A 21,713-nucleotide genomic window follows, 5' to 3' on the forward strand; every position below is an offset into this window, starting at 1 on the left:
GACATAATTAAGTAATTATTCTAACCCCCTCAAATTATCTTTATTTACTGACTGCTTACACGCAATGAAAGATCTCATGTCAAAAGAAAGCACGGGGGTTACCAAGGTTGTTTTAAAATATAAATGTCGATTCTAAATAATAGTTAATTATACTTTTTTTTAAATCTATTAGATTATCTTAGCTTTACTAATCCTCCTATTTATTCGAAAGCAACTTTTTTTCAAAGTGGGGTACACTGATATTACATATTAAATATTTTATAAACGTTTTTAACTCCGCAGATATTAGAAAGATTTTATATGAAGAGAAAAGAAAAGGTTTTGGGCTTCCGCTAAACCAAGTGCTACTTTTGTCACAGTAATTAAAAATCGGTTGAAGCAAGATTGCCATAGATAACAGTCTACATTTAAAAACAATTCTCCAAGCAACTAAGTCATTTTGAATTCACCCTTTATTTTCTAGTTCTTAACCCCAAATATAATTTTTTAACACTTTAATATACCATGAAAATATATCCTTTAATACCTAGAAAAACTAATTAAAAATGGGTTAAGTACATGGAGTGAATTTGTCAAAAAGGTTAATTTATTTAATGGTCTTAAATATATAGTTTTCTTGAAATGCTAGAAAAAGTTAAAAACGGTTGAAAACTGAAAAGAAATTTTAAAAGAAGAAATAAGCAGAACAGGTTAAAAGCCTTCATGAAATAAAAAGGGTTAGGTTAGCTCGTTCATGGGTGAGTGACTGGCCTACTAAGTTTATAATATTAATACTGTGAATTACACTTATTATAAGTACCGCGGTAAAATCTAATTTATTAGGCTTAGCGTCATGTAAGTTTTATAATTTGATCTAGGTTATATTTCACAAACTTATTATTAATAAACTCGCCCTTGGAGCTTGAAGCCAGTTAAAATTTTAATTTATTTATGAAGTTTATTCTATAGAGTTTAGTCTCTGCCGTCTGGGTTAAAAATTAATAATATTTAAACTTTTTATTAAAAAATCAATATTTAAAATTAAAGCAAAGGAAATTCTGACATTATTTATAACAGGTATTTTAGTTAAAAACTTAAAGGTTACAAAATTGGTAGTTTCTTGTCCATATATACTAAGCTGGCCTATGAATCTCTAACAGAAGAGTTTACAGAAAAATTTGCACCTTGAAGAGCTTTATGGTTAATTGTGTGAATTTTATTTAAATGCTTACGCTTGTATATTAATACATAATAAATTAAATTTTATATTGCATTATGTTTGTGATAAGAGGGTAATATTCAAGGGCAGTCACATGTGATTATATAAGTGTGGCTCGCGCACCCCGCTGCATTCTTTTTTTTGCTTGATTGTAGTGCCATTGGATTTTCTGCGCTTAGAGAGTCGACAATAATCAAATAAATAGACAGTGCTTTTTAGTACTTCGACTTCCTTATATTATTTCATATCACTTTATTGTCTATAATATTCTTTATATTACCTACTTTATCTTCTTTACTGCCTACAGTATACAAGTTTTCAAGGAATTACATCCTGTAAAGCCAACAATAAGCAAAATTTATTTGTAGGCAAGAAAAGGTTAAGAAACATTATTAGTAAAAACAGGTCAAGAAAAAAAAATTGTCGTAATCATGTTGGGACGGGATTTAATAAAAGTAAGGGAAATAAAAATGCTTGTTCAGCTTAATTTCGCCTTTTAAAAAAGATGAACATATATATTTTTTAATGTACTACATCCTTTAACCCAGTGATCTTGCGATTTAATTGCAACATCTACTTATCATGTAAGATTAGATTAGGGTATTTACTGAATAGTTTAACTGCCGGTAATTTTTGCAGTGTTCAATACTTCAGGTTGTTAAGAACCCAGGAAGCAGCTGGTTCTTTTTAATGCTAGAATCTCGATATAGAACAACATACGGAGTAACTTCTGAGTGTAATTATGAAATTTTCTCTTCAATTTAGCTACATAGTAAAAATTCCATCAGTATTGCTTCCTTTATTATATTTGTAATGAGTGTATGTAATGTGAGGATTGACCTATCCGAGGGTACATGCACCTACATTTACTTTTGAATAATCACACTTTACAGAATGTTGCAACTCTCTGGTCCGCTTTAAAGAAAAGACGCAAGGTCTTGCCTATATCTTTATAAACATTTTACAAATAGCAAATTCGTATTAAAAATTTTTTATATGGGGCAGTGAACTATGAATCTAAATTATAACAACGTATGTGGGTTGGAAGCCCTTTAAATGCTTTACCGTGAATAACTAATCTGGTAACTGAGATTATTGGAATTAGAAATTAATTGTTTTTCTTACATGCACTAAAAAGGAACATAATAATATCTTAAATGTTTTTAAATTTATGAGGTCACATCCTTAAGTATGACAAAAGTTATTTCTACTATAACAATTTACATCTCTTTTCCTGAAGTCTATATAAAATTACACAGTGGTTGTTGAAAAGCTTTTAAGCTTGTTTTTTAATAAAAAATAACCAATATGTTTAAAATTATCGTATACCATTTATGTTTATAAACAGTTAACCTGGATGCATTAAATAAAAATAAGCTACATCTTTTTAATTCTTATTGGAGTATCGAAAAGAAAATTCCGGCTAAATTAATAAGACTAAGCAGATCTTTCAAGTGGGGAATTTAACACACTTCATTAATATAATGGTATTGGCGACATAAACTTGGATGACACGAGTAGATATCCTGTAGTTAGGATTTGATGCTATAATAAAATAATTCCTGCCACCTTAAGGCGAGGTTCAAATTTTCACGAAACCACTGGAAGGGTAGTTTTTAAATTACTTAATACAATTAAGTTTTCTTGCGATTATTTTGTAAAAATGCGTATGCGTATGGAATGTTTTCTTGCAAGCATAAATTATTATTAATGACTATAAGAAACGATATTCGCAGGTAACTTTGGCAAGTAGTATGTTATTTTTATAGACTGTCCGCTTAGCCCATCCTGAGTGTATTCCTGCAATCTCATGGCAGTGTTATTATTTAGGCTTTGCAGTCAACCTGATAAGCTACGTAAGTAGAGGCCCAAATTTATATAGACTTCAGATGTAAAAAAGGCTTCTCCTCGGATGTACTTACCATATTTCTTAATTATAAGAAGAGAATCTTTTTATTGCACAGCTCTACAGCTGGGTCAATTGGCCTTTAAATTAAGATGTGACCCCCTTTATTTCTTTTTGGGGGAAGGGGTAGTTTTGGTGTTAAAAATTTTTTTTTGTATAACCAGGCAGCAAAAACTTAAGTATGAGAAAACTTATCAAGTTTTTCCTTCAATATCAATAATTTGTGAAAGGCTCACAGAACGCTTCACTTTTTACATTATATTTTGTAATGGTAGTGTTTTCTTGTGCCTCTTTAAATATTTAGCTATGCTCAACAAGAAGTATTGATCTAACGACTGTATGAAATAAAAATATATATTCATGTATGATCATATTTATAATGTAATTCTTCCCCTTGATATATATAAATCACTTATATACCATCTTTAAAAGCATTTTTGGATGATGTTGTCTAATAATGTTCCATTCTTGTTTTCAAATGCTTTATAGGGCATATCTTCCTCTAAAAATTATTTATTATATAAAAATGTTTCTTTTGTGTCCAATTTTAGAAAGTAGGAACGTAGGTATACCATAGTATTACCTTTCTTTTTGTTGAAATGTTATATTACGGTAAAGTCTACACTCAGTCTATTATGATAAAGTTTCTAATATTTTTGTAAAACTTTTCGTGGTAAAATAGCCATGTTTAAGCTTACGACAATTAATTCTTCTCTAGTAGCTAAAATTTAGTATTATGGATCCAGAAATAAATGTGACACCCACTTTAACGTCCCCTTTAATAGCATTCATTAACGAATTAAAGTCACTTTATCCGTATTCAAGAGTTCATTTTATGTAGTTTGGCGGACCGTGGGTGTGAAAAGGTTAGGGATCATTAAAGTAGGTCTCTGCGAGGGCTTTTAAAATGTTAAGTTGCAAGTACTGTCCATAATATATCGTATATTATGCAAAATTAGAAAACGTCTTTTCTTTACACAATCAATCTTTTTAACGTATCGATGTGTAATTTATGATAATACGTCTCTAACCTTTAAAGATGTGAATATCCATTACCTTTTCATACCACTGGTGCTAAGGTCTATCATGCTTTATTTTATCTATTCAATTAAATTTTAATTGCACCCAAAGCATTTTCTAGATCGTCCATAATTATGTTTGGGTGCGTTTTTAACCCGTAAACAGCTACCGAAGGCTTACCACCTAAAGTAAAAATCCGATTCTGTTACCTTCTTTATATCAAAGCGCTTACTTCTTCTTTAGGTTCTCTACTCTTTCCTTTGTCTTCCTTCTATCCTATTTCAAGCTTTTAGTTATAATTCTGTTTTCAACTGTGCACTGCCAAACTTAGTTGTGCCAAAGCTCCAATCTTGTTCTGATATCCTAGTTGTGTCTTTCCACCTTATTTCTTTACTTTTTGTTTCTACTATCTATCAAAGATTCTAACTGTGGGCGTAAAAGTCTTTAAAGAATGGTACCATTTGTGAGTGGTAACATTTGGCAGACGTTATATCATAATCCTAGGTCACTTGTTTTTATATAATAATTTTTTTTTGTTACCAGTGCTTATATATAATTAGGCTTAGAAAATGTAAGAAGATATTGATGATTATTGATGAACGTTGAAAACAATACAAAGGAGAGGTAAAACGAAAAAGAACAAATTAATGGATAGAGATAAGACATTAAACTACCATTTATTAAGAAGTTGACGTTCTAGTATTTATAAGCTAGACCTTCAATAATATACAAAATTTCAAGGTTTCTTATAGTATAAATCTTTTGCCTTAATATTTAGAGTTATAATGTTTGCACAACTAAATTAAAAATCTAAAAAGATTGTAACGAACGCTATGGAAGGAAGGAATGTTGTGTGCGCCTATTTTGAATATTTTGACTTTTTTAACCCCCTTCAAGCGACCCAATTTTGTTGCTATATTATTAACCTCGAATAACACATTTTTAATTTATATTATAATTTTCGGATTAAAGTTAGCTCTTAAGCTTACACACAAACTAGTTACTAAAAGTAATAAGATAAAAAATTATTTTATAAAATAACTCTAAAATATTTATTATAAGTCAGGTTAATTAGAAGCCACAGAAATTTACAGCTTTATAATAATAAATTTAACAACATATTGATATATTATAATTACTATTGTGGAAAGCAAAAATATTATAAGTATTATACAAATAACTTTTATTTGTTCCACATAACTTTTAAAAAAACGTTTAAAATGTTAAACTGCCTATTTAGTATAAAGTTTAAATCAAAATACATGCAGAGCTCTCTTTTATTTTATGCAAGTATTTTTAAATAATCTAAGAGTAAACGCTAATACGTTTTAATAAGAAAAGTTACTAACTGTTAAAAGCCATGCTTGCGAGAGATAGGTTTTTAATATTTATAGATTTTAACTATTAACAAAAGTTCACTGTTTAAGTTAGAGGTAAGGTAAAAAATCTTTTAAAGAAGTATAAAACAGTCTGTATAAATGCCATTTTTAATAGTCATAACGATTTTACTAACGAAAATTGTAATGATACAGTTCATCTTAAAATTTTTTTTTTTATTCGCTCACAGTAGTATTTTTTTAGACGGAAACAAACGGTTAAGACGAAAACATAGGCTTGCAGTAATAATAGTTAAACGAATGCCTTAAAAAATTATATGTATTGTTAAGCAAAAAAATACCAACAACCGGTATCAGGAACATACAAGTAATATAGAAAATATAAGAGATTTTAGAGCAATTTTTAAAGCATAGATGCACCATAACAAACGCAACAATAAAAGATAGATTAAACTTTAATAACCCCGAAAGCTTTTCTATAGTTTTTCTTAAAATAGATATTTAGATATTAAATAGAAAAAGACAAACTTTTATATAAAAATTTTTTTTATAAAAAATTCCAAAAGTCCTTGGCTATGATTTTTTTGGACAAATGTTTAAAAAAACTTCATACACGAGAAGGAAATAACATCTAAAAATGATATAAAAATGAATTAAAAAGAATTAATTTTCACTAATAATAGTAAAGACTCACCACGCGAACAGGTCGACCCATACTTACGGGCGGTAAGTTAGAAGCAAACTTAGCGCGAACAACACCAGAATTTCCGTGAGGACGGGTTATTCTACCCCAAATAACCCGTTTTTCCGGCTTATTTTTTTTTTTAACAACTCTGTAAATGTAAGCCACCCTCTTTCCGAGATAAAAATTACAATGTTCCCTAGTCTGAACACCTTCAAGTTTTAAAAGAGACGTATGATATCTCTGAAGCCTTTGGCCCCTTCTAAAGCCCAAAACTTTGCCTCTACAGTACAATCTAGAATATAAAAATAAATTTATTTCATTATGTAAAAACAATATAAATACACTAATATATAAAACAGTAAATATATAGCATAACTGGCAAAAGTTAAGCTGTAAAAAAAAAAAAGAGTCAGGACCTCGCCATTTTTGAGAGTAATATGGAAGTAGCTAAAATTTTGAGTTCCTTCGTTACATTTATATAAACACGCGGTTATTTTGGGTACCTTACCAGGCACGGGTTAATGAGCCGGTGGTTAGTTTCAAATTTATCTGAATTGTCTTACAAGCATATACGACGCGTAATTTTATTAAGTTTTTAAGTCGTGTCTATAAAGTTAAAGTGCACTTAGCAAGTAATTAAATAACCTGTTGAACTGTTTTAAGTTTGTGATTAACTAATATATTATATATCATAGTACATCTCAAACATTTAAACCTTTTACCATTAATTCTTTGTAAAATATTATTTTTGTTAACTTTAAAGAGTGATTTTATTTCTACTGAGAACTATTGAATTATTTTCAAAACTTAAATTTTTTACCTAAGGTTTATAGAAGATTGTGGTAATCTTATAAGCTTTAACCTAATTTAATCGGCCGTTTCTTGGGTTATTTTTATTTATTTAATACAAAGAAAAGCTTTGAAGATTTTAAAGCGAGATAGTCGTAGGTTCAGGTTTATTTTATATTGGTAGGAAAAACGAGTATTAAGTTTATACGTATACTATTAGTTAAGTTGTAGGCTCTTTTCAGTTCACATCTCTTATTACAGGAAAAAATTTTTAAGAAAGTTTCTTTTATTAAAATACATATAATTAAAGTGGATTTACAATTTTTTAAATCTTATGGGCCAAAATTTTTTAACTTTTACGTACATTTTGATAACTTTCACTCGCGAGATTGTGCTCTTTTAATTTAAAATACAGCGCTCAGCTGAACCTAGGAAAACAGGAAGCTGAAGAATCAAAATTTGTGAACGTTTATAAATTCAAGCCTGGCTTTAGTGTCAAAAAAGGATTTTCAATAATAGATTTTAGTATACAATTTCATAAGTTGCCTAAACTTATTTTGGCTATAGTACTCCCTATATGATTTTTCTAAAAAAAAAATTATTTTTTTATAAGAGTTGAAAAAAAATTAGTTATTTTTACAAAAGATAGACTTGCTGTATATTTTCCAAATTTAAATTGCACTCCGAGTAAATTGCAAATTTTGCCTAAGGTCACCTTGAATTATGTAAGTTACCATAACACAGCTAAAGCATCTGACTTGGCGGGGTCATAAACATAAAATTCTAAAATGCGAAAAAAGTGTTTAGATTTGAAGCTTACAAAACATTGTGTGGCTTTAGATAAAACAGTGTGAAATGAAAGTTTTAAACAGAAAAATAAAGAACAAAGACTCGGAAGCTGCTATTATTAAAAAAAAACTATCCAGTTATTTTAAATAAAGTATTTCTATTATTAGTAAAATATTATTAGAATGCACTTGCCTAAAGCTTAAATATTTTAAAAATATGCTTTCAATAACCATCTATAAAGCTATTAGAAAAAAGAAGTATTTTCAAATTTATAAGTTAAGCTAAAAATAGCTAGTTTAGTTAAACACTTGCACGCTATTAAAGTAATAACTAACTTATGCCGCACCATAAGCTTTTGCAATAAAAAAAAGGAGAGAGAAATAGTTTAAACGGGGTATAGCGAATGTACATATTTATTAAGTAATTATAACTTAGTAGAAAAGTGCACAAAAGCTAGTTATTCATGTAATTATGATCTCATATAGCACATTTATTTATACTATGAGTTTAGCCATAATACCAAACTGTTATTATCTTCCGCGTAACCGCGTTAACACAGTAAGAATAACTACAAAATGCTTTGTTAAATTGAGAGCTTTCTAAACAAAAAAGTAGAGGAGTTGAATATGTCCAAAAAGAAATAACAGTTGTGCATAATAGCATATCTTAAATGGAAAATATTTGCAAAGTTCAAAGAATAATTCTTTCATGGGATAACAAATAGTATAACTATTATGCCCCTCCTTCAGAATCAAATTTTACTAAGCCTTTGCAACGAAGCGTTTTATCTTTTGTTAGTAATACCCGAAAAATTTTTAATTTCAGAAGATTTACTTCATTTTCATTACATAAAACTTTAATTCAAACGAAAAGGCTTTATTGTGGGCTATAGACGTTGAGTATATGCTACTCCCTCTTTCCTAACTTATTAACGTGGTAAACTTGTTTGGCGTTATTGTCATTCCTAGAATATATCACAAGTAGGGGTTGCAAAAAACATAATTATAGTACATCCAAGGTAGGAATAGATGTAAAAATATTAATTAGGCAATATATATATATAATACTTTGATATTAGGCCTGACCCTTTTTTTTAAGACGTCTCTACGGTGCGTCTATTTTTAATTATGCCAAATTGGTAGACGCATGTGGATTGCGCTTTGTAAAACACCACCAACACTTAATAATGTCGTGGTAGTGATAGAAGCGATGAACATAAGACGACGCTCTTTACTACCTTTTTTAGCTGCTCAGTGCGTTTCTATAACTTCGCTACCTTTAGGGGCGAAGGCAAAAACCGTAAGGTCCCTCGATGAACTTATCTAACTGAGATTAGCTGATGAAATGGCTTATATAGTCTCTGCCACTTTAGCGATGAGAAAGCGCCTTACGGATTATATATGGATAGCCACATTACCGGAATTGAGAAATGTCGTCCTAGCTCAGCGCATTGACACTCATACTTAAGGGCGTGGATTCGATTCCCAATAACAAGAATTTTGGTCTTCGGTGGCTGCGTATTTAACCTCGCCCTTATTAATTTTAATACTTTTTTAAGACGGCATAACTAACGGGACGCTAACAAAAGTTGTTGGCGCTAGCGATTAGCAACTTCTGCAATGCCCCTTGACTTCTTTCCACAGGTAGGAAAACACCGAGTACTTCACCAGATTTTAGCAAATATCGGTTCCATTAGCCTGATTATAGCAATGGATAAAACTGTGGAGGCAACACTACTACGCCGGTTAGAAGAGAGTTTATAGAAAAGACCAAGTGCTACCAGAATTTTAATTGCAATTTCAAAGAGGCTACTCAACGACGTAACAACTTATGAGGTTTGTTGAGGGGGCAGCTCAGGACTTCAATTTAAAAAAATCCACGTTTTCCTCTTTTTGGATGTATAATGACCTTTGACCGTGTATGGTCATGCCTCCTACGCAAACATTGTTTTAAGCGGACGCACCGCTTGAGTAAGAATTGCCATCCAAGGGAATAATAGTAGGGAACAATAATACTATAAACCACGTTTTAAGCTAAAGCTTATTGCCCTATTAGACTACTCTTACTCCCGGGAAACCGCGCAGGTTGTGCTTCTTTTAAGGTTGCAAATTTTTTTTGATGATAAAAGCCTCATTCCAGCCTACCTGTTTGGTTTCAAAGAAGTCACTCTACCAGTCAACAAATCTTAACGTTGGTAAAAAAACAAAACTAATACCCTTAACTACCAAAAATATGTTATGGTTTTGTGACACAGAAAATGTCGACTAGGTACAACAAAAAGGTCTCATACATAAAATGATCAAAGGCGCAATATTCGCATACTTGATACGAATTATTTAGTCATACCTCAGCCATAGATCCTCCAACCTCGTCCTTGTAAGAACAGAATTATCGGAATCCAACTTACTTAGTGCTGGTGCCCCTAGGTCCTTATTGTCTCCTATTTTATTCTCATTGCACATGCCTGCCATTATCTCTTTTTTTATATTTCCCCTTAATTAGACTAATCAAGTTAACACCTCGGTGTTATATAACATTAATTGGAAGGCCCACATTAAATATTTAGTTAAAAAAATTAAAAACACGACACAAACGCTTCAAAAAATGAGTTATGAATCAGTAACTTGAACCTATTCCTCGACCTCCAACATAGAAAAACTGCAATATATGCAAGATAACTTTTTTAACAATGTTTTTATAGGAGGGCCTTGGTATATAAGACTCTCACAATTACATCGTGAATGCGAATTGGAACCATTGTGAAGTTTACTAAGCACTTAGCTGAGAATTACCTCAGGGCGTCTGAAGCTCATTGTAACGGATTATTAGCTAATACCCTACATAATCACCCCTTCCATCTTCCCAAGTATAGACGACCGCCTTTCTATGTTAGATAATAACTTGAAATGCAAGATTTTTAGTTAAAATAATACAATAATTCCGATCATAGTGGCAAACAAACAATAGTATTATTAATTAGTAATAATAATAATATAGTATTAATCAAATAATAAAAGCAATAGAAATTATGATATAAAAAGTCAGTAAAGGCATTACTCAAAAGATCTAAATTTTTTTTTAAGGTAACTATCCATTCAGGTAGTTTCATTTTTGCTTAGACAGTTTTTGCAGGAATAAAACTTCCCCCATCCCTAATCCGAACCCTCTCACTTGGGACAATGTGGATTAAACAGCTTAACCCCTTATAGATTACTGGTTACTATATTTACCACTTGTCGCCTAGGTTCAATTTGCAAGAGCAGGTTTATGGAAGTTGGCCCTAAAAGGACAGACTCGTTCTCTGAAACAATCCCAATCTCTGGAAAGTTTGAGTGCCATGTTCTAACGGATTAGGCAGCAACCAAAAAAATAAAAAAGTGGTAAATTCAGTTACCACGGAACGTAAAAAAATCTTTTTTAAGCCCCAGAGTTTTGCCCGTTAAAGGGCTAAGTTATATCCGCCTCAAACCACTGTAGCATGCCAGTGCAATAAATTAAATAAAATAACAAAAAAAAAAATGATTGTAATTTTTTTTCCTCCTCCTCTCTGCTCTTTGTGTGCTTTTTTGAAACCTCCACACACCTACGTATATTATAAATGTATATAAGATAATGATGAGTTGAATTGCGGAATACTGAACACGAACCACGCAAAGTAATTAGGTTATCAGCAAAACTAAGCACCCCGCGCTCGATTTTATTATGCATACGCTATTTTATTATAATAACAATGATTATAAAAAAATTCATTTGTGAATATTATATTTTTTATTATTCCTGACGTTATTATTATTACTAAGTCATTTCCACTTATAATTAGAAAATAACTTTATCTTTGAAAAAAAATATACAATAGGAATATTCCACTGATTTTTTTCCCTTTTTTATTCCGTTTACTTTCTTTTCTTAAAAATAACTTAAAATTTTTTAAAAACACCGTACTTATAATTAACTGAAATATTAGAATTTTAAAAGGTGTTAAAGATCATTTTAACTTAATAATTCACTACAGCAGTTATTAAGTTGGCATTTTTATTTATTTTAAAAAAAATTAGTAAAATTTAAATTTACATTTGAAATTTCTGGTCAAGTTAAAGATTCGTATATACTTACCGAAGTCATAATCTTAAGAAATTTATAAAATCAAATAAAAAGAAAAATTATTTTTTTAGTCCTAATTAACAAATTTAAGTAACAAACATTTACGAATAATATAATAAGTAATTATATTTTATAAATTTCAATGAAAGATTGGTTATCAATTTTTTTTATTACTATTTTTATTGATAATACTTATTTAATATTATTTATGATACAGCTGTGTAGATTAAGTAACTATTTAAGAATGTCCCGCTTTAAAAAAGTGAATTGCTTAGACTATTGAAGCCTACTTTAGGAAATTTTTTTAAAATAATTTTTTTTTCAATCGTAGTTTGTGGTGTGTAATTCTTTTTCAATGTTAAATGTTAAAGAGTAATTTTAATGACTCGTTCATAATATTAATGTTTTTATTTCATTTTTAATAATTTCTCTATTGTTACTTTAGTTTAGAATTAATTAAAAAAACCCGAAAACCTTCTCCAACCAAAAAAAAAGTGCGTAAACCAAAATAATTAAAAAAAGAAAAGCAATATATATTTTATTGAAACTATTTTAATAAATCCTTTTTAGTATTAGAGATAAAAATTAAAAGTTCGCCTTATAATTTTTTGGAAGCAACTTTTGCTTTTTAGAAGCCACGTTTAAGGATTGGGTGCTTTTGTATTTACTGATTCACTGGTTTCTCATCTATATAAAAAAACTCAAGTCAACTTTCATAGTAAAAAAAACAAAAGTTAACTGGAGTTTATCATTTTTTGAGAAAATATCGACGAGCTAAACAGCTTACTTTCACTAGTTTTGCTTTTACTTAAACTGTGTTTATATATAAAATTTTAATTTAAAATTTAAAAGATTTGAGATATCACGATAGCAACTTTTCTTCAGCAAGACGAGATGCATTGGTCTTGACAAAAGTAATTTTACTCTTTATAGTTACCGAGTGTAAAAGTGCCTCCCAATCCCACCTCTCTATTAAAGTTGAATAAAGAAATATAAAGTTTATAAATAGTTACAATATTAATAGAAATTCTAAAACATTTCCTAAAGTTGGATGTAGCTATGTTTTCTGATAACTAATAAATTAATATATTTAGTTAGTAAACATTAATCTTTTAAATCATTTTCCTTTAAAAACTTAACCTAATATCAATTTTCATAATAATTTTTTTTTTTAACTAATGGCGTTAAACTCACCAGAAGAATTCTTGAAAGTTACTTCCATGTTTGGTTTACCGGTTAAAAATACCAACAAAAGCGAGCAAGAGCTCTTCTTAAAGGACAAAGGAGTTACAGTAAAAGTCGAAGCAATCAGTTTTATTTTTAATCTAGGAAAAATTGAAGAAAAGTAAAAGTAAATATATTGCAAATAATACTTAGTTTATTATAAAATGATATTAAAAAAAAGTAAAAAGTTAAATAAGATATTCTACATATATAAATAATAAATAAAATAAAATGAGGGTTAAAAAAATAACAAAGCAAACAAGCAACCAGAGTTTGAAAAAGTTACTAATCTTCCAATAATTAAAGATAATAGGCAGTTTTCGTACAAAAACCGAAGATAAATTTTAAAAAGAGTTTGCTACTTTAAATGAAGTTGTTGAATACTCTAAAGGTTTTTATTAAAAATAATTAACGCTTTATCCCAAGGCAATCTCTAGATACTTTAAAATCACACCTTAAAAGAATTGTTAAAGTAAACATAGAACTTAACTTTTTATAATTTTTTCTTTTATAAAACTTTTTAATTTAAAAAGAGGACCGGCTAACAGTTATAATTATTCTTAAACAATACTACGCTACACAGGAAAATATTATGAAATTTTTATAAAATTAAATCTTTCTTAAAAGTCTAATAACTTAAGAATTATGTCTCTCAAAGTTAGGAAGATTTTAACATAAACTGCTAGTAAATAAAATTCAGTTACAATTTTACACTAATGCTTGAAATTTTAAAGAATATTATTAGGTTAACGGTATACTAAAGGCCATAAAGATTTTCGGATCAGTAAATAAATATATCCTAAAAAGACTGAGTCAAGAGAATTCCTTTAGCATTTTTTTTAACTTAATTACGTAAACAATTTTTTTTAAACCTATTTATAATATAACAACGATGGAATGACTTTACTTTCTATCAAAATGTATAGTTGTGATAAAGTTAAAAATTTATTTCTTGTAAGTGATGTTCAATGATCGCTCGCTAAAAAATTGAAACAAAGTAAATGTAGAAATTCTACTACCTAATTTTTAAATAATAATTTCTTATAAAATTTTGTTGCCGTTCCTAACCCTTAACCTAACCTTAACCCAAAATTTCCTATGTAGCGCTATTTATGAAAAGTTTTGTACTTTATAGCGTACCTTTAAGTGAACTATAAATCAAATTTCCAGGAATTAAAGTACGGAGAAATTATTAATATTGGTGAATTCGCATAGTCATGGCCTAACTATTTTTTTTAACTCACTGATATTTCTAAGAGGAGGTAGGCACGCTTCTAATAATAATTAAATTTACATAAAAAGTAAAGCGCGATGAAGGCTAAATAAGTTGTTCCCTTTCTTCAAGTAAATTAATTTTAAATGTCTTGTGATTATTAGATCTTCTTTTAAATAATTTACATAGAATGTTACACAATTTTAAATTTACTGATAATTATTATAACCTACGAAAAAAGTTGTTAATAAAGTTTGTAATTTATTTAAGCAAAAGTACCTTCTGTTTCTATCAGGCCTTGCCATTAACAAAACATCGCTGAAAAGTGAGAGATGTAGATCATTATTTTTATATTTGCATAATCCCTTAGTATAAAGCAGTTAATATTTAAATAAATAGTAAAAAAAAGCAAGTAATATATTATTCTTTAATTTAATAAAAAATTTAAACTTTCTTGCTTATAATACAGCATTTCTTTACAGAAAAACCAACCCGTTTGCAAATTATTACATACTAAAACCATCTTTGAAGAAGATAATTTAAAAGTCTCACTAAGCAACATGAAAGACTTTTCAAGAAATATTAAAGTTTTAGTGAATAAAAAACGTTTACTTTGATATAATAATCTTAAACTATTTAGTGCGCGTAGAGAAAAAGAAGTGTTCTACGTAATAGAAAAATGAAAATTATATCATTGCCTGCGGTACAACGGGATTTTCTTTCAAAATATTAATATATTTATTTTTTTAATATTATATACTTTTCACTTTCAGGAAAATTCGCTTAAAACATAATCGAGTTTTAATATTTAAATAAATTTTATATTTTCTTAAAAACTAAATTTCAATCACTTACTTAAGTCTCGCTAACTGTCCAAGTCAAACCTTTGCATGTTTTTAAGGTTATTAAAGTATTTTGAAACCATAAATAAAGTATTTTAAAAAATAATAATTTCCTGATTTTATTTTGAAATAATTTTAAGCTGTATTTAATATTATTTGTTTGTTTGTTATTTATCATTATACTAGTAAATATTAATTATTATTACTTATTGGTTATGCTTTTTTATGTTTTTGTATTTCGTAATATTATTATTTTGACTGATGTATTATTATTATTACTATTTGTTTGTTATACTTTTCAATTTAAAATCTTACGTATATCAAGATTCTTAATTATTATACTATTGTTATTTTTGTTTGTTATTAATTATTTAGTTAGTTAGATTTATTATTATTTATATAATATATCTTTTATTATATTTGAAATTTTATTTATCAGGGAGACTATTTTTAATTATAACTTTGATATAATTAGATTGTTATTTATAAATGTTCTCTATTATTTCTTATTTTTAATAGCTATTTATCATTTTATCTAAAACTTAATTAGTTATTATTTGTAATTATATTATTATTTGTTTGTTATTTGATAATTTTATTTGAAATTTTAATATTATATTATTTTTTTATTTTTATTTAATTTAAATTTTAATATTGCTATTATTTTTTTAAAAATATTTATTATTTGTAAGTTATTTATTATTATTCTTAAATTATTTGTTGATTATTTTAACCATTTTTCTGTTAAAATTTTATTAATTATTATATTATTGTTTTATTTCTTACTTATAATTTTATAGTGCTATTATAATCCTTAAAAAATTATTATTTGTATATTTTTATATTATTTAAAATATGATTATGTTAAATATTTATTGTTGTGTTTTTAATTTTATTTATTATTATTTTTTAGTTATTTAATATTATTTTATTTGTGGCTATTATTATCCTTTAATAATAATTATTATTAATTTATATATAATTTTTATAATATATGAAATTTATTTGTTATTATTCTTAAGGATTGCATTACAAATATTTTGTTAATTATTAATCATTTTATTTAAAATTTTATTTAGTATTTCTAATAGTTTTATTTTTTATTTTAAAATCTTTTTATAATCAATATTATTCTTAATTATATTATTATTTTCTTTAAAATTTACTTTTATTATATTTATTCTTAAATATATATTTTTATTATTTATTTGTAAGTTAATAATTATTTTATTAAAAATTTTATTTATTATTAATACTATTAGATATTTATTATTATTTATATAATATTTTGTTTAAATTTAGAATCTATTATCATTTTTAAGTATTTTATTATTATTATTGATTTATAAGTTTGTTTATAATTTTATTAAAAATCTTAAAAATGGAGATCTTTACTATTGTTTCACACTTCTCTTAATTTCCTAATTAATCAGTGCAGAAATGTAAATTATTTTTATTTTTATAACTTTTTTTAATTTTCTTATTTGTTTTATATAAATTAATTCATAATAAAAACTCGTATTCAAATAAGTCCTCTGCTTGTTAATAAAATTTACTTTAAAAAAGTATAATTTCTAATTTCTAATAAAAAAATTCTTTAATAATTAGAAGCAAATTAAGTTTGAAAATTGTAGATTTTAAAAATTACCTGCTTATAAAATTGTCTACTTTCTTTAAACAACTGCACTTGACTATTGTCTTCAGTAACGTATTTGTCTTCAAGCTCAACAACTTCCATCATTTCATTCTAATCAAAAAAGGAAAAAAATCAATAGTTTATATATATAAATTGAATTTTATAAAAAAAAGTTTACAATAAAATAAATTTAGAAAAAAAATTTAATTATAACTTTATCGTAAATCAAAAGTACTTCAACTTTATTAATTTAATAGAATTAAAAAATAAACCGTTAAATATTTAAATTTAAAAAAGTATGGAAGTGGAAATTGATTAACTTTAGTATAATGTATAAATAATATAAACAGATTAAGGTTAGGGTGGGAGTTTAGGGTAAAAATAACATTTCTTCTTATATGAAAATGTTATTAGATTGTAAATTTAATTATAAAAAAGTTGAAAGTTTACTAAAAAAAGAATATAATTATAAAATTAAAATTTTATTAATAATAAGTTATTTTATTATAATAAAATAAAACTTTTACATGAAGAAATTTAGAAATTTAATTATTTTAAAATCTTTCGAGGCAAAAAATTTCAATTAAAAAAACAAATTTATCGAAAAATTTTATAAAAGCATTTATTTAACTATAATAAAATAAAACTTTTAAATAAAAAAATTTTAAAAAATTTAAATTAAAATCCTCGAGGCGAAAAATTTTAATTAAAAACGATTTTATTAAATTAAAAAAGTTTAAAGTATTTATTTATTTATATAAATTTAAAAAAAAAACAAACGAATTTATTAAATTAAAATGTTTATAATAGCATTTATTTATTTGTAACAAAATAAAACTTTAAATATTAAAAAAATTTAAAAATTTAATTAAAATAAAATCTTTCGAGTCAAAAATTTCAGATATAAAATACGAATTCTTAAAAAAATAAAAATGTTTATAATAATTTCATTTATTTACAATAAAATAAAACTTCTAAATTAAAAAAAAATTTAAATTAAAATCTTTTGGGTCAAAATTTTCGAATAAAGAAAAATAACGAACATATTTTTTTACATCTTCATTCACTTTTTTACATATTTCGTTAATAACGACGAGAATCTTTTGTAAATTTTCATAATCGGGATCATCTGGAGGAGTGTACTTAACAAGCTGCTTAAGTAATAAACTATATCTTGGAATTCTCTAAAAAAAAATAGAAATGAGATGAAAAAAAGGTGAATAAAAATAATAGCAAAGATTAAAGATTTTTTTTAAAAAAAAGAAAAATTGAATTAAAATCTATATATTAATAAATTTTAGGAAATAAATTCAAACAAAAAAGTGATAAAAATATTATTTAAAATTTGATTATAAAAATGAAATTAAAAAAGGTACTGATAAGAATAAAAATTAGTGCAAAAATTGAAGAAATTAAGTTAGTATTAAAATTTATTAATTTAATTTATAATAAAAATAAATAAAATATGATTAACAAGATTTAATTCAATTAATTAGTTCAGTACTTATAAATTTATAAAATAGTGCAGAAAGTAAAATATTGTAATTAGTATTAAAAAGTATAAATTTAACTTATAATAGTATATGGATTAAATTTTTAAAATTATAAATTTTTGTAACCAAATAAATTTCAAACAAACGATAAATAAATTAAAATTAACAAGATTTGATTTTAAAACATTAAAAAATTGAGCAAAAAAATGCAAGAAAATTAGCGTCATAAAATAAATTTAAGGTATAAAAGTGAAATAAACTGATTAAAACTTTATTATGTATAAATAAATTGATATTAAAAAAATTAAATTATGACTTACGTTTTTGTAATAGAATTAAAATAAAATAGTCCGTGAAATAAAATTTTAATAAAAAAATTTAGTATATGTAAATGCAATAAGTTTAAAAAAAAATAAGTAAACTAGATTGGAATATAAAATAAAAATAACTTAGTACTTATGGAGTGGAAAAATTAAGATCGAAAAAGTATCGCCTGAACCATTAAATTAATTAACGAACTAAAAGTAAAAGAAACTTAATTTTTAAATAAATAAAATTCAATAGAATATTGATTGTTATAATTAACAAAATTTGGTTATATAATAAACTCAATACTTGTAAAATTAAAAGTTAAAGAATAAAGGGGTATCGATAAGTAATCTTTAAATGAATAAATTTTAAATAACATTTTGTATATATAAAGAAAATAAAATAAACAAATAATGATTAAAATATAACTTACAAGATTTTATATAATTAAATTGAATCAGTATTTAAAATTGCTAGTCAGCAAGAAATTAGTAATAAAGTTAAAGAAAAGTATTAATTTATTTTTAATAATCTTAATTTTTATAAACAAAAAAATTACTAAAAAAATTAGCGTTAGAGGAAATTTATTTTTAAAAGATATAAGAAAGCCGATTATAAATTGAAAATTTTATTTATTTTATCTAATATTTTTCTTTAAATAGTAGCGGATTTTTTTGTCCGCATTAAAAGCCTGGAATCAAATGATTTTAAAAATTTTAACAAAAATAAGTTATAAAAAAACCTGAACGGGAAGTAAAACGAGCGAATCGAGTTTTTGCCTCTCCACTAATTCATCATTTTCAGCCTTTTCTACAAACTCGTTAAATTTTGGCGAAGTTCGCCTCAATAGGAGTACCTTCAGATTTTTATTAAAAGCTTTAGGAAATTTGCTTTATTATTTTATATAAAAATTTAAATATTTTTTCAAAAAAATCAAAAATTAAATGTAAAATTAAAAAAAAAGGTAGAATACAAATAATATCTTTAAATGTAAATAATAAAAAATTATCTAAAAATATATAGAATAAACTTATAAAATTTAATATACAAGAAAAAAATACACAAAATTTTTTCTTTTTAAAAAATTTTATAAAAAAGTAAACACCTTTTTCTTGGATGTTTCAAAAGTACGACTATAGTTACCGTAAATTCTTGCAAAAAAGGGGGAAAGTTTTTGAAAACATTCAAGTGTATTAGAAGAAGAGCTTTCAAGTTTTTTTAAAAATTCTAAATTAAAAAAATTAGAGTATGTATTTTATATAATAATAACAAAAATCTAAAGGAGGACCCTTATTAACTACAAGGAGTTCTCCTAAAGATCCAAAAATAAGATTTAAATCGTTAAGAGAAATAAGAGGTTTTTCTGAATCGATGCTTTCTTTTAATGGTTTGTAAAAAACCTTTTTTTATAAAGAAGAAATAAAAATATTTATTTGCTTAAAGCAAAAACGTAATTAAATTAGACCTCATTCAGAATTGTTAGGCCGTGAACATACTTTTTTTCTGTATCAACTAATTCTTGAAACACTCGGTGTCTCTTTTTAGCTAATGATTTTCTTATTTCCCTTAAAAATAATAATTTAACTTATAATATTGTTCATGGCAACTTATATTTACAACTTTGAGAAACAAATAATATTAAGGGAAAAATAGTTTTTTCCATCCAGTTTTATCAATTTAGATTTATGCTGCACAGGCTAAGATCGATAACTATTTTCTATACAAGTATTAACATACTTTTTATTTTATTTTATATTATATAAAAAACAATAAAAAAATATACTATACTCGGAAAGTTCTTGCTGAGCGATGGACATTTACTGCGGGCATCAGCAAGAAGCAATATAGAAAAAGTATCACCAATTAAAAAAATCTATCTAAACGTTTATTTTTGGTAATTTTTGGTTTCCTGTTTACTGCTCGCGATTATCAGGAGCGTGAGCACTTGCTAAAGCTACTTTGGCTAGTAGGCCACGCTACTTATTATCTTAAAGAAAAAAATATATATTTTAGAAAACCTAATTTTTCTATTTTATTTAGTTTTTAATATAAGAATTTAAATTTTTTTTATTCAAAAATTATTGAAAAGATTTATTAGTTACAATTAAATTAATTAATTTTTTTTAATATTTTAAAATGTTACTTATAACTTTTTTATTTAAAAAATAGTTGTGAAGGTTTATTATCATTTTTAAAATATTTAAAATATTTATACTATTCGGCCTCCACTTTCTCGTGCGCAATAATTATTTATAATTTCTAAAGTTAAAGCTTTTGGCAGAGTTGTAAACCTTTAAATATTACCAATTAAAAAAGCTATTGGAACTTAAAATATAAAAATAACAGTATTTTTATACTTAGTATATATTTTAATTAATTGTTCAAAATTTTAAAATAAATTATAGCAAAGATGAACAGTCCCAGTTAAGTAAGCTTTTGATTTTATAGCTGTATGTGGTAAGTGTTATTTATATCCGTTTTCTAATTTTTTACAAGGAATTCCACCTTTTACAAAAAAATATCTAAGGTTTGAATAAAAATTAATAAAGCAAGTAAATTCTATTTAAACTGGAACTAAAAAATTTTTTAAAAACTCTAAAAATTTTACTTTACAAATTAAGCTAAGTACATATAAGTTGAAGTATTTGGAGCAACAGAATTAGAAAAAAAAATAGTTTAAAATACATTAAATTACTTTAGGACCTGCTTACAAATTAGTAAAATTACGGACTTCCATGACGGTTGTTTCGATCTTATGGAACCAAAAAGAGATTAATAGTTTAGTGCGTAGGCGAGGGCTTAACCTCGGGGACTAATAGTTGTATATATGAAAGGACCTGCCACCGCGAAAGAACTGATCAGCGTTATTAGTAAAACTCAACTTCTTCCAGCGTTTCATTCAATCTCTGCAACTTTTCGACGTAGCGTCCAGACTGCCTTGATAGGAACGGCGAAGGTTGCAGCTATTTTTGGTCAGACCAAACAATCAATACAGTGTGATATCTTTACCAGACCTGCAAAGCATTGAGGCGGTTGAAGTTTCTCTCCACTTAACCAGCCAGGGGTCCATGTCGGTAACTGCAACTTACAAGCCCCCCAGCAGGCCACTTATTATTTCAGATTTTGATGCCCTTTTTAAAAATTGATCCTTAGCTGTTGTATGTGGGGCCT

The 21,713-nt window shown here is 26.0% G+C and overlaps 1 protein-coding gene and 1 long non-coding RNA gene across 2 annotated transcripts; both read right to left on the reverse strand.

Moving 5' to 3' along the window:
• Positions 1-6,029: 6,029 nt before the first annotated feature.
• LOC135146634 (uncharacterized) lies at positions 6,030-6,589 on the reverse strand. Its single transcript, XR_010283891.1, has 3 exons — positions 6,563-6,589; positions 6,156-6,438; positions 6,030-6,092 (listed from the first exon to the last, which is right to left on the reverse strand). It is a non-coding gene; the product is annotated as an uncharacterized LOC135146634 (long non-coding RNA).
• Positions 6,590-12,423: 5,834 nt separating this feature from the next.
• LOC135146637 (uncharacterized) lies at positions 12,424-19,725 on the reverse strand. Its single transcript, XM_064078767.1, has 9 exons — positions 19,648-19,725; positions 19,285-19,398; positions 17,784-17,924; positions 16,753-16,851; positions 14,542-14,627; positions 13,020-13,150; positions 12,701-12,794; positions 12,565-12,638; positions 12,424-12,512 (listed from the first exon to the last, which is right to left on the reverse strand). The coding sequence occupies exons 4-9, from the start codon at positions 16,843-16,845 to the stop codon at positions 12,490-12,492; spliced, it is 501 nt and encodes a 166-aa protein (XP_063934837.1). The 5' UTR covers positions 16,846-16,851; positions 17,784-17,924; positions 19,285-19,398; positions 19,648-19,725; the 3' UTR covers positions 12,424-12,489.
• Between the last annotated feature and the right edge of the window lie 1,988 nt (positions 19,726-21,713).

Source organism: Zophobas morio, unplaced genomic scaffold, assembly GCF_036711695.1.
Source record: "Zophobas morio isolate AGI-343-1 ecotype UQ-CSIRO unplaced genomic scaffold, CSIRO_AGI_Zmor_V1 ptg000243l, whole genome shotgun sequence".
Lineage (NCBI taxonomy): Eukaryota > Metazoa > Arthropoda > Insecta > Coleoptera > Tenebrionidae > Zophobas > Zophobas morio.